The sequence below is a fragment of the Mastomys coucha genome, unplaced genomic scaffold, assembly GCF_008632895.1.
Source record: "Mastomys coucha isolate ucsf_1 unplaced genomic scaffold, UCSF_Mcou_1 pScaffold6, whole genome shotgun sequence".
Taxonomy (NCBI): Eukaryota; Metazoa; Chordata; class Mammalia; order Rodentia; family Muridae; genus Mastomys; species Mastomys coucha.
In genome coordinates this window covers 69,557,477-69,570,761 of record NW_022196912.1, presented here as the reverse complement: position 1 = coordinate 69,570,761, position 13,285 = coordinate 69,557,477, and the positions used below count along the sequence as shown (strand labels likewise).

The 13,285-nt window shown below is 44.1% G+C and overlaps 1 protein-coding gene across 1 annotated transcript in view; it reads left to right on the top strand.

Moving 5' to 3' along the window:
* Positions 1-8,826: 8,826 nt before the first annotated feature.
* The window catches only part of Sptssa (serine palmitoyltransferase small subunit A), a gene marked incomplete at its 3' end in the record, with an annotated part of 10,696 nt that continues 6,237 nt past the window's right edge, over positions 8,827-13,285 (top strand). The window contains exon 1 of the mRNA XM_031357716.1: positions 8,827-9,053. Within this exon, the coding sequence (XP_031213576.1) occupies positions 8,942-9,053 (112 nt within the window). The remainder of the gene's footprint in view (positions 9,054-13,285) is intronic.

Sequence of the window (13,285 nt, the reverse complement as noted above, 5' to 3'; positions counted from 1 at the left end):
AAAAAAAAAAAAAAAAAAGATACTGTCCTATAACTCATTATTTTGCTTGCTTGTTTTTTGGGGGGCATGCCCCAATTTTATAATCCAGTATACTTATATTAGTTTTAAGTTTATTCATTACTTAAAATTTTTTCTTTTTCCTCCTCTTTCTCTCCTTTTCTTTTTCTCTCTCTCTTTTTGTTTTTTTTTTTTATTGAGACAAGGTCTCAGTTTGTATCCTGACTGGATTAGAACTCACAATATTGCCTAGGCTGGCCTTGAACCCTTGGCTCTCCTCCTTGTGCTGGGATTACAGGTATAAGACATCACACCTTGCTCTTTTTCTTTTGGTTATATATATTTTTTAATAATGTATGTTCTCATCTTGTTCTAGGAATCTTACTATTCTTTTTTTCTGAGGGGGTGGGGGCTTGAGGCAGTGTTTCACTATTTAGCTCTGGATAACACTGAACTCAGAAATCTACCAGCCTGTGCTTGGGATCCAAGGTGTGTACCCCAGCACCCTGCTCACTCTTACCCATACAATGGTTTTAATGTTTCCGTTTCCTCAAACGGGCTCCCAAAGCCTCAGCTTTGGCTTTGTCTACATAGAGAACATAAAGGGAATGACTGAACTGAGGGAAACATTGTATTTGAAATATCATAGGTTTCAAATACCTAGGACTGGTTGCTCAATCTTTTTTTTTTAAAGATTTATTTTATTTTATTTTATTTATGTGTATGAGTACACTGAAGCTGTACAGATGGCTGTGAGCCATCATGTGTGTAGCTGCTGGGAATTGAACTCCTGCCCCTCTCGCTCCAGCATAATTCACTGTAGTTGTCTTCAGACACACCAGAAGAGGGCGTCAGACCTCATTGTGGGTGGTTGTGAGCCACCATGTGGTTGCTGGGATCCGAACTCAGGACCTTCGGAAGAGCAGTTAGTGCTCTTACTCACTGAGCCATCTCGACACCCTGGTTGCTCAATCTTATGTCCTAGTTCAGGACCTCAATGCTTGCACCCAAGTCTCATTTTACAAATTATACCCTGCTTTGCACTCGTGTTCTGCCTATTAATAGGCATTCTATAATAATAGTGATGGTGCTTTGATCGAATAAGTTAGACACTGGATCAAACCAAGTTACATATTTAAAAATAAATGTATTTATTTATTTAGGTGTATGTGGGTGTGGGTATGCCACATGTATATATGTGCCTTTGGAGAGGGTGTCAGATCCTTGGAGTTCATCCCATAACTCCCAGTGAACTGAATAGGTACTGGGGACAAAACTCAGGTCTTCTGAAAGAGCAGAAAGTACTCTTAACCACTGAGCCATCTCTCTAGACCCCCAAGTTCCCTCTTTACTATAGGACTCCCAAGATCAAGTTTATATGCTGTTATGGTCTGACCTTCTGTCCCACAGCATAGCAGTATCCATTTTGTTCCATGCCTGCCAACTATTTCATAATGTTGTTTTAATCTGCCTGCTAATCATTGACATAGAAAAATAATACTGTTATGTTCAGTATGTTCTATGGTTTGTTAATCTTAAGATATTCCACAAAGCTTTATGTAGAACCCATCAAATCAAAGGTCAATATGAATTGTTATGTCTAAGATATATTGAGTCAGAGCTGACCACCAGGCGGTACTTCCTGCATCTCATATGAGCTCAATGTAGTTCTTGTAGCTGACACTGAAGAATGTTATTAAAAAGTCAAAAAGTTGCCGGGCGGTGGTGGCGCACGCCTTTAATCCCAGCACTTGGGAGGCAGAGGCAGGCGGATTTCTGAGTTCGAGACCAGCCTGGTCTACAGAGTGAGTTCCAGGACAGCCAAGGCTACACAGAGAAACCCTGCCTCGAAAAACCAAAAAAAAAAAAAAAAAAAAAAAAAAAAAAAAAAAAAAAAAAAAAAAAGAAAAGAAAGAAAGAGAAAAAAAACCCCAAAAGTTATGATTATAATACTCTAATCCCAGCACTTGGGAGGCAAAGGCAGGCAGATTTCTGAGTTCGAGACCAACCTGGTCTACAGAGTGAGTTCTAGGACAGTAGGACAGCCAGGGCTATACAGAGAAACCCTGTCTCGAAAAAACAAAACAAAATAATACTCATGCTCTGTTATTTGAATGTTCTGAAGTGTTCACCAGCCATTCACCACCCCTCTTAACTCACTCACTCAGACCAATCAGCTCAGAGGTTTGCTGATAATACTTTGTCTAGTAAAGCCAAAGTGTAATATTGCTCCCCGATTTGCCTTTTAACCATTTGAACCTGGTCTTTCCCATAAAAAACCTGCTCTGAGAAATGTTTGATGTCATAATTCAAATAATTTTGAGCTATGTCCCTGGTCCAGCCAGTATAGGATGTGCATTTAATAAACCATTCCTGCTTAACCGAGATCGGTGTTTGTATGGCTTGTGTGGTGATTCCTGAACCCCAACACTAAGATGGATTGTTCTACTCTAAGAAGTTTCCTGATCCTTTTTCGGGGTACTTCAATGCAGGAATAGACTGGGACTCCTGAACTGGATTTATTTATTTTTGTTTATAACTTTATCATCAAAAAGACGGGCAAATAAAATACAGATCACATACCAAAATTAACCAGACCCAAAGTCTATGCATCTCAGTGAACTTTTTTTTTTTAAGATTTTATTTATTTATTATATGTATACAATGTAGCTGTCTTCAGACTCTCCAGAAGAGGAAGTCAGATCTCTTGTTACAGATGGTTGTGAGCCACCATGTGGTTGCTGGGATTTGAACTCAGGACCTTTGGAAGAGCAGTTGGTGCTCTTAACCACTGAGCCATCTCTCCAGCCCCTCAGTGAACTTTTATACAGTTAGAATAGCTGTCATTCCTTCATTGTCTGATTTAAAGAACTTACTGGGCTGGTGAGATGGCTCAGCAGGTAAGAGAACTGACTGCTCTTCAGAAGGTCCTGAGTTCGGATCCTGGCAACCACATGGTGGCTCACAACCACCCGTAATGAGATCTGACACCCTCTTCTGATACGTAAGAAGACAGCTACAGTATATTATGCTGGAGTGAGCGGGGCTGGAGCAAGTGGGGCCAGCAGAAGTCCTGAGTTCAATTCCCAGCAGTGTCACACATGATAGCTCATGGCCATCTGTACAGCTACAGTGTACTCACACACATAAAAATAAATCTTTAAAAAAAAAAAAAAAGAACAACTTCTTTAGTGGGCCTTTCTGTCTCTAGTCTCATTTCCTAAGCTCACGATTTATACTGCTTTTACTTCTAATTTACATGGTCCTCCTAAAACTTAACTATTTTCACATAAAACAAGATCCTCAAACCCTTCCATGTTTTTAAACTTCACAGATTTTCCTACCCATTTCCCCTACATTCACCCAAGTATTTGTAGGTTATAGCCAAATAAATCACAAGTTTTACTTCATGCTCATTGAATAAACTAACCAAAGGTCTCACACCTGCTCACCCCTAATCTCTGTACGTTCTGCCCCAGGCCTTCCCTGATCCATTTCCTTCTTCAGTTACCACAGAGCTTGGAAGGATTCCCTCCCTTTGAGCTATCACCATTTTGTTTTTGATAAGGTGTACCATGCTCAGCTGGTTGACTCCATGGCGGAGTCTAATTACACTGAAAGCAGAATGACCTTCTCCTCTCATAATCTTCGTGTGTCTAATGCTTGCTAAATGACTGCTCAATGAAAGCTCTTTTAAAAAGAATCGGAATTCAGCCAGGCAGTGGTGGCGCACGCCTTTGATCCCAGCACTCGGGAGGCAGAGACAGGCAGATTCCTGAGTTCGAGGCCAGCTTGGTCTACAGAGTGAGTTCCAGGACAGCCAAGGCTACACAGAGAAACCCTGTCTCGAAAAAAAAAAAAAAGATTATTTATTTGTATGTGTATGAGTGTTTTGTCTGCATGTTATATCCTGGCACCACACATATGCCTTGTGCCTGAGGAGGTCAGAAGAGGGAGGGCAGCTGATCCTTTGGAATTGGAGTTGTGATTTCTAGTGTGGACACTGGGGACAAAATCTGAATTCTCAACAAGTGATGTTAGCCATCAAACCTTCTCTCCAGTTGCTATCTCTCTATCTATGAAATTTAACCTTTTTTCTGTAACATTCAGTGTAAGCATAATATAATACATTAAAATATGTCTACCTGGGCCTGGAAAGTTGGCTCAGCTGTTAAGAGCACTTGCTCTTCTTGAAGAAGACTCACATTTCAGAACCTACATGGCAGCTCCTGACTGTAACTTCAGTCCCAGGCGATCCAATGACCTGTATGGCCTCTGCAGATACCAAGCACACACATGGTACACAGACATTCAAACAGGTAAAAAACCCACAAGCATAAAAAAACCCCTAAATATATGCATCTTATTTTTTTTTTTTAGTTTCTTGCATGTCATTGTTTACAGTGGGCAAAGTGTGAGAGGTATGGCCAGAATAATAAGTTTTATTTTAATAGCAATGACTTTGGGAAACTGCTCCTTCTCTTCTGAGATGGAATCTCTGCATGTGATTCAGGGTCTCCAACCCTGGATTCAAGTGATCCTCCTGTCTCAGTCTTTTGAGTGATGGGATGAGAGGTGTGTGCCACCATATATGGTTGGTATGTACCTGTTTTTCTGATGCTATTCTTCCTAACTCATTCTTAAAAGCTGGGTCTTGGGGCTGGAGAGATGGCTCAACGGTTAGGAGCACTGACTGCTATTCAGAAGGTCCTGAGTTCAAATCCCAGCAACCACATAGTGGCTCACAACCATCAGTAATGAGATCTAATGCCCTCTTATGGTGTGCTGAAGACAGCAACAGTGTACTTATTTATAATAATAAATAAATCTTTGGGACCGAAGCAAGCAGAGGTCCTAGAATTCAATTCCCAGCAATCAAATAAAGGCTCACAACCATCTATACAGCTACAGTGTACTCCTATACATAAAATAAATTGTCTGAAAGTAATCAGACAGTCAAACAAAAAAGTAAAAACCAACCAGGTTTTAAAAAAAATATTGGAGGGATATGTCCAGGACTCGTTCTTCATGAGCTCATTGACGGCCGGGTGCAATCTCCTTGGTAGACAGTGCCAATGCATGCCGCAGGAAGTCCAGGGTAGGGCTGTTCTGGAACTGTGTCCTTGGACCTTGGGATTGATCCTTGATAGATGAACTGGAATCCAATAAGTAGAACAGGAGTAGGGGGACAAGAACACGTCCCAAGATAGACAGAGTTTTTGTTGTTATTGTTGTTTGTTTGTTTTTAAGTGAGTACAAGGGAAGGGAAAAGAGTTCACGTTCTTCATGACAGACAGTCATGATTCCAGGTACCTGAGGGAAGAGACCGGACCCTTTAGCATACAGATTCTGTGGAGGCAATGTAAGTAATGTAAGAAGATTCACTGCAGCATCAGAGAGGAAGGCCTGGGCTAGGGGACAAAGAAGGAAGACAAGGTGTGAGGCTCATGTATAGCAGGCATGAGAGGTACCTCTTGACAATAGACAACTCCCTTCTAATTCCTGTTGGAATTGAATAACACTGGTAACTCTCAGAAATTTGACAGTGTTAATATTCAAAATTGTAAGCACCCATGTGAAGATTAGTTGTGTTTGTTTTCTGATTCTGTGATAAAATACCTGAGACAGTCAATATGAAGGAAGGAGATGCTTGTTTTGGCTCAGGGTTTTGGAGTTTTCAGTCCATGGCTGACTGGCCTTGTTGCTTTGGACCTGTAACAATGTAGCAAACTGTTCCCCTGAGGGAGGATGGGGGGAGAGAGAAAGAGAGAGAGGGAGGGAGAGAGAGTGACAGAGAGACAGAGACAGATATGACAGAGGGGGGAGGGGGAGGGAAGAAGGGGGAGGGAGGGAGAGAGAGACAGAGAAAGAGAAAGAGAGGGAGGGAGAGAGAGACAGAGAAAGACAGAGAGAGAGTAAGGGAGAGAGAGAGAGAGAGAGAGAGAGAGAGAGAGAGAGAGAGAGAGAGAGAGAGAGAGAGAGAGAGAGAGAGAGAGAGAGAAAGGGAGGGAGGGAGAGAGACAGAGAGAGAGAGAGACAGACAGAGAGACAGAGAGGGAGGGAGAGAGAGACAGAGAGAGAGAGAGAGAGAGAGAGAGAGAGAGAGAGAGAGAGAGAGAGAGAGAGAGAGAGAGAAAGGGAGAGAGAAAAATGCCAGGGTCTAGTAGCTCTTCCAAGACATGCCCAGATGACTTCTCTCACTAGGTGCTACCTACTTGTGGTGGTTTGAACAAGAAGTTCCTCTTTCGTGTTCAGAAGACAGTGTTTCACACAATTCTGTCCTATCCTCTGGCTCTTACATAATTTCTCTCCCTTCTTTTGCAATGTTCCAAAGTCTTGGAGTGGGTGAACCAGATGTTTTATTTAAGGCTGACTACTCAATGTATTTATTCTTAGCACTTTGACTAGTTTTGAGTCTTTGCTTTAATCACACTCCCTGGAAACCAAGGTTTCTCTGACCCAGGCTGTGTATGAATGTAGCTATTTAATGCCAGTTTAATTAGAAGCCCGTTTAACAAATAACAGTAATAGATTGCTTCCTTGGACATTTAACCTCCCCAGCCATGGGTTTTTTGACCAGATTTACAGTCTCAGAACTCTCTTGTGGGGCAGGCCTAAAATCTTGTTAGAAAGCAGTTGATCACGGCCCTCACCCCCACCCCCAGCAGTCATGGCATTATTGTATTAATGAGCTTGTCTTGCCTGGCAGCTTAGTACTCACAGGGATCGTAACTGGGTAGGACCACTGGAAAATTGTCTCCCTCAGCAATTTATATCTTTGGGCACAATGAAAGATAGTTAGCAGCCAGCCAGGGGTGGTGCACACCTTTAATTCTGGCACTCTGTGAGTTTGAGGTTAGCCTGATTGAGATTGGCCTGGTCTACAGAGCAAGTTCCAGGACAGCCAAGGCCACACAAAGAAACCCTGTCTCGAAGTGGGGGAGGGGGAGGAGAGAACTAGCCAGAAACAAACTTTCAGCTCAGATCCAGTTTGGTTTCTGAGCTTACTTCTTACTATCATATATCTGAAAGATGAGTCCAGGCTTGGTGTGGTTGGTGCAAACCTGTAATCGTAGCACTCAGGAGTCTGAGAAAGATGAATTACTGTGAGTTCAAGACCAGCCTAGGCTACATAGTGAGGTCCTGTATATTGGTTAGGTTATTTTTGTTTTTGTTTTTGTTTATTTCCACAAAAACTAGAATCACTTGGGAAGAGGGAACCTCAGCTGAGGAACTGTAACATCAGATTGGTCTGTGGTCAAGGTGTCCTCCCTACTATGGGCAGTGCCATTGCTAGGCAAGTGGGTTGGGCTGTTGAAGAAAGCAAGCTGAGCAAGCCAGAGAGAGCATGCTACAAAGGAGTATTCCTCTGTGGTTTTTGCTTCAATCTCCTGCCTTGAGTTCCTGCCTTGGCTTCCCTCAGTGATGTTCTGTAACCCACAAGATGAAATAAAACTCCTACCCAACTTTTTTCTTTTTTTCGTAGTTTTTTTTTTCCACCGTAGCAGAAAAACAAACAAGAACATACAGTCTCCAAAAACAAAAAACAACTAAAGGTCTGAGGATGAGTAATGGCTTCTGTGGCTTGCTCACTGGACTGGTGGGATCCTTGGTCCTGGAACAAACACCAGACCTTCGCGTAGGGTTGCTGTTTCTTTTGTGCTTGGAACACCTGCCACTCTCCTCTCTAATCCATTCACATTTCCATTAGCACTTCTCCAGCAGTTAGCTCAGGTACTGTTTCCCACAAACCTTTACCCTTCCAATCCAGTACTCACACAGAACACAGATAACCTTTTCCACACTTTTCTGTCTACTTGCCTGCCTTCTCTGGTAGAGTAGGCACTTTGTGAAAGCAGATCTCAAGTCTATTGTTGTTTGTAAGGTCTTTGCTCGTAAGGAGTGTAAAGAATTTAAGTTAATATCTGTCAACCTTAAAAGTTTTAAAGCTTAAAGCAGTAGGCTTGAAACTTTTAGACATGTAAGTTGCAGGGCATTTAATTATGTTATTTCACAAGCACACAGTGCATGGGCTTTAGAGGAGTGGAATACAGGTGGTACTGTTGCAGGTCAAAAAATCACAGGTGCATCTTTAGAAGACAGATCACATGCTGACCTCAAGCTGCCTTTAGAACCCACTAGATCAAGTGCACGTCTCTTGATCCTGGTTGTTTCCTAAGTGCAGCCATCGAAATATTGGCAACTGTCTATGGTCAATTCTTTTGTCTTTAGGAATTAAGGAATACTGGTGTGTGTGTGTGTGTGTATGTGTGTGTCCTAGATAGGTGCGTTTTTATGCGTGTGCTTGGGGGAAGGGAAGAACATATTATAGGGGAGCTGATGAACTTCTACAGTTTTCAACATCTTCTTGGCTGGGTGTCATTCAGCATCCGCATTCTCTTTGACCCCCTCATTCCCTCTAGCACAGGGCACTGTTTATTTGCATGCCTGACTCTTTGGTAGCATTCCCACCCAGCCCTATAATCTCCTGGCCCAGAAGGATTCCTGAAGTAGGAGAGATATTACATACACTGGTTTCTAGAGGAACCCTTCTGGGCTGGTCTGAAGGATCCGGCCTCTTAAGGGCACGTCCTCTCATGGACACCAGTGGAGACTGAAGCCGGTCTTGCAACCGTCATGCGTGCGCGTGGAGATGCAGAGCCAGCACTTGAATCCAGACCGTTTCCCAGGGCTGGGGAGCTAGCTCCGGGAGAGGCGCGGGGCGGGACAGGAGCACGCGAAGTGGCCGCCTGGCCAATAAGCGCAAGCCAGGCGGAGCGGGCGGTGGCCGCTCGGGTTCGCGCGGGGCTGGGCGTACACGGTGACGCGCAGGTTCGGTACGGCCAATGGGCGCAGGGTGGTGGCGGGCGGGCCCCAAGGCCTGGGGTTTTAGGAGGTGAGCGGGCCGAGGGCCGGCCTGACGCTGCTGCATCGCGGGAGGCGCATGGCGGGCATGGCGCTGGCGCGAGCATGGAAGCAGATGTCCTGGTTCTACTACCAGTACCTGCTGGTCACTGCACTCTACATGCTGGAGCCCTGGGAGCGAACCGTGTTCAGTATCCTGTGTGTCCTGGCCTGGCCCGGGCGTGGAGGGGTGCGCGCGCCGGGTTGGGGCGGGGGCGGGGGTCTTGGTGCCAAGGGAGGTGGAGCCGCGGAGATCGGGGTCTTGGTCGCAATTCCCCTGCCCAAGGTGGAGGCATCCTGATTTCTGCAAGCAGTCGGAAGGGTGACGTCTCCCCTGGTGCTTCCTTGCCCCGCTTCGGCCGCGGCCGCCTTTCCTTCAGTCTTCTTGTACGAGGCAGGCTTGCTGCTGCTGCTGGTGGAGCAGATCGCTCCAGGCTTGGGCGTCTTTAACCCTTAGCTGTTCCTGATTTGGAGCGATAGAACTCTAACCAGTTCACCAGGTTGTGAGTTCGTGGTCGTGACACTCCCACACAGTTTTGGAAAGCAGTTTGTAAGTTATTGAAAGGCCTTTTGGTCTTCAAGATGGCAGTTTAAAAAGTGTGTTTTATTTATGACTTTGCATCGTAGGTGCAAGCTGTGCCCAGAAAAGACTTTGTGGATGGGGTTTCAAACTGTGCTATGCTGTATAGTTTACACTCGGTTAAGAATTGTTCAGCGATGACTTTGCTGAGCACTTTGTGTGTATCTTACCTCGCCTAATTTTAACAGCCCCAGCGAACAGCTCAAGGTTGTGAAGTCTGATGTTTTGTTTTCACCCGATGTCTATGCTGCTTTCCTCGGACTTCCGCGTAGACTAAATACCAACGATTCATTCTTTTTCCTCTCCTCTTCTCCTCTCCTTAATATAAAAAAAGAATATTTCAAATCACATGTTTATTTCAACCAGGCTCAGCTTCCTGTTGTGGTTTAGCTTTGTTAGGAACAACTTCACAAACGAGGTAGAGCTTTATCAAGCTTTCTTTGCAAGCCCTATCAAGGGTGCTGGTGTGGACATAGCATGAGGTTATTTGGAGCTGACTCTTGAAATTTTTTAGCGTCTTGCAAGACTATTTATTACTATGAGCATTTCTTTCCTAACCTAGAGTTTAATAACCAGAAGACATATTTGGGGCTTCGGGATAGAAAGCCTGCTGATTTCCGCATCCTTCATTTGTAGCATCAAGTTTCTCTTTGGATTTTGTAGGTCAGGTGAGGTGTATATTTAAATTCATGCCTAATTGGAACTTCTCAATAGTAGCAGGTAGTCTTTTAATTAATTAATTAATTCGAAACAGGGATTCTCTGTATACCCCTGGGTGTCCTGGAACTCATTCTGTAGACCAGGCTGGGTAGCAGTTAATCTTGACTGATAATTGTCTTACTACAATTAATGTTGACAAAACTCCATTAAATAATAATAATGAAAGCCAGGTGTGATGGCTCATGACTGATTACCATGCTCAGAAAGCTGATGATTCCAGAGGGATGCTGGGAGTTCAAGGCAGCCTGGGCTACATAATACATAGCTAGTACCAGGCAAACCAGGGTTACATAGCAAAAGTCAGAGGAAAAGGAAGGAAGGCAGGCAGGCACAGAAACAATGTTGGGGTGAAGTGAAACTCTTTAGATTAGGGTCATGGTAAAGCTTAGTGTAGATCTGTAAGCTTTGAAACATTTGTTGGCATGTGGATAATTGCTACAGTGGCAACAATGTTAAAATTTTTCTGGCTATATTGTAATAGTGACCTGGGGCCAGATGGCAGTGGCTTACATCTCTAAAACCCAGAACTCTGGAGACAGAAGCAGACAGATCTCTGAGTTTGAGAACAGCTTGGTCTATAGAATGAGTTCCAGGGCTACACAGAGAAACCCTGTTTCCAAAGGGGGGGGGATTACTTTTAATTTTTATCAGAAAAAAGTGCCTTTTTTTTCTGTTAAGGTAGTTTTGTGCATGGTTAGGTGTGGTGGTACATGCTTGCCTGTAATTCTAGTACTTGGGGAGATAGCTTCAGGAGCATCAGAAGTTAAGAGCTTCAGCTCCATGTGAGTTTGAGGGCATTCTTGGCTTCATGAAACCCTGCTCCTCAGAAAACACAGAACCAAACCAAACCACCACCACCAACAACAACAAATGTGCTGATAGAAATACTCGAGTCTCTTTTTGGAGATGGTGTTTGGTCCTGTGCCAGATGTCTGTTATCTGAATGAAAACATTACCCAGGTTAGTTATTATCCCTTTGTTTGCTGTGTTAGAGGTCTTTGTGTCCCCAGGAAATGTGCAGTTATGAGATTGAGGAAGGTGAGGGAGTGTGAGGTGGGGAATGGCGGACCTGGTGGCCCAGGGAAAGAAAGATCTCTGATTGTCTTAACTGTCTTAACTTCCTGGGAGATTGTTCCCCCCTCACCTCCCAGTTCCTAAGCTTTGGTTTGTTTTGTACTACCTTTGTGTTGTGGCTCGTCTGAGAGAAACTAAGATTCATTTTTTTTTTTCTTACTTTTTGGAGACAGGGTCTCCCCATATAGCCCTGCCAGGCCTGGGACTTATTACATAGTTTCAAAGTCAGAGATCCACCTACCTCTGCTTCCTGAGTGCTGGGATTAAAGGAAGACTTGTCACCACACCTGGGCCAAATTTTTTTTTCCTGGGTTTTCTTTCTTTCTTTCTTTTTTTTTTTTTTTTCGAGACAGGGTTTCTCTGTGTAGTCCTGGCTGTCTTGGAACTCACTCTGTAGACCAGGCTGGCCTCGAACTCAGAAATCCGCCTGCCTCTGCCTCCCAAGTGCTGGGATTTGCGCCACCACCACCTGGCTCTTTTCCTGGTTTTTCAATACAGAGTTTCTCTGTATAGCTCCGGCTGTCCTAGAACTTTCTCTGTAGACCAGGCTAGCCTTGAACTCTGAAGATTTGACTGTCTTTGCCTCCTGAGTGCTGGGATTAAAGGCATGTGCTACTACCTCCTGGCTTTTTTTTTTTTTTTTTAGATTTATTTATTATTATAAATGAGTACACTGTAGTTGTCTTTGGACCACCAGAAGAGGGCATCAGATCTCATTACGGTTGGTTGTGAGCCACCATGTGGTTGCTGGGATCTGAACTCAGGACCTTTGGAAGAGCAGTAAGTGCTCTTACCCATTGATCAAGCCCTAACAGAAACAATCATTGTCATCTTGGGAGACAATTTGATTAGCACAGGTAGGCATCTCAGCGTGGCTGGAGCCTGCCTTGGATTCATTAGGAATGCATGAACGGTGATCAGTGGGAATATTGGTTGTGTCAGAGATCTAAGGCTGCCCCAGATCCTTTCTGGGATCCAGTGCCATCAGCATCAGCTGAGAGAGCTGGACCAGCCTGGAGATGTGACTCTGGGAGCTGTTCTGCTGTAGATGCTAATTTCTAATTTTCTTAAAATAGAATCCAAGGGACTTCTGCCTTTGCAGCAGCTGAGCTGAGAGATGCTTTCTGCTGAAGGTTGTCCTCTGGTCTAGCTCTCCTAACAGACGCAGGGCTGGAGAGATGGTGTGACAGTTCAGAGCACCTGCTGCTCTCACAAGGACAAAGGTTCAGTTTTTTAGCACCTACAAGGTGGCTCATACCTGTCTGTAGCTCCAGTTCCAGGGGGGATCTGAACTGCTTCCCCCCAAAAAGGAGAAAGAAAGGAAGGTAGGTTTCACGTGAAATGACAAACTACAACAAAATACACTGCTGGGTAGGTGGGTGAAGGTGCTTGCTGCGGGAGCTCTCAGTGCGTAAAGGAGCATCCTGCTAAGCCCTATGCCCCAAATCAGATCCCTGAAACCAACACGGTAAAGGGAGAGCTCCCTTTCCTGATAGAAGTTACCCTCTGCAAATGCACTAGTGCACATACACAAACTTGGTCTACAGAGGAAGCTCCAGGGCAGCCAGGGATTGGATTAATTTAAGAAGCTTTCTGATGTGGGCAGTTGTGATCAGAGACTTGAAACATTAAGTGTGCTGTGCAGCAGTAAAGCAGAGTGAGCTTTCCCCCTGGAATAGAGATCCCCAACTTCCCTAGACTCTGCTTTCCAGTTTTTCAAGTCTTGTGAATGGCGAGGGTGGTAGTATTGTTTGGGGCAGGCAGTGTTAGTTGTTGGTATAGCACTCTGGATGGTGCTTGACTTTAAAGCATTTCCTGCCTTTGTTTAGGATTTTTTTTTTTTTTTTTGGTTGCTGGAATAAGTGCTTGTTTATTTATTTCTTCTCTAGATGAAGAACACTTATCAGCTCATGATTAGTTGGGATCTCTCTTAAAGAAATACCTAAATACCTATAAATATGTAGTTTTACATCCCTCTTGAATGTTTCTTTCTTTTTTTTTTTTTTTTTT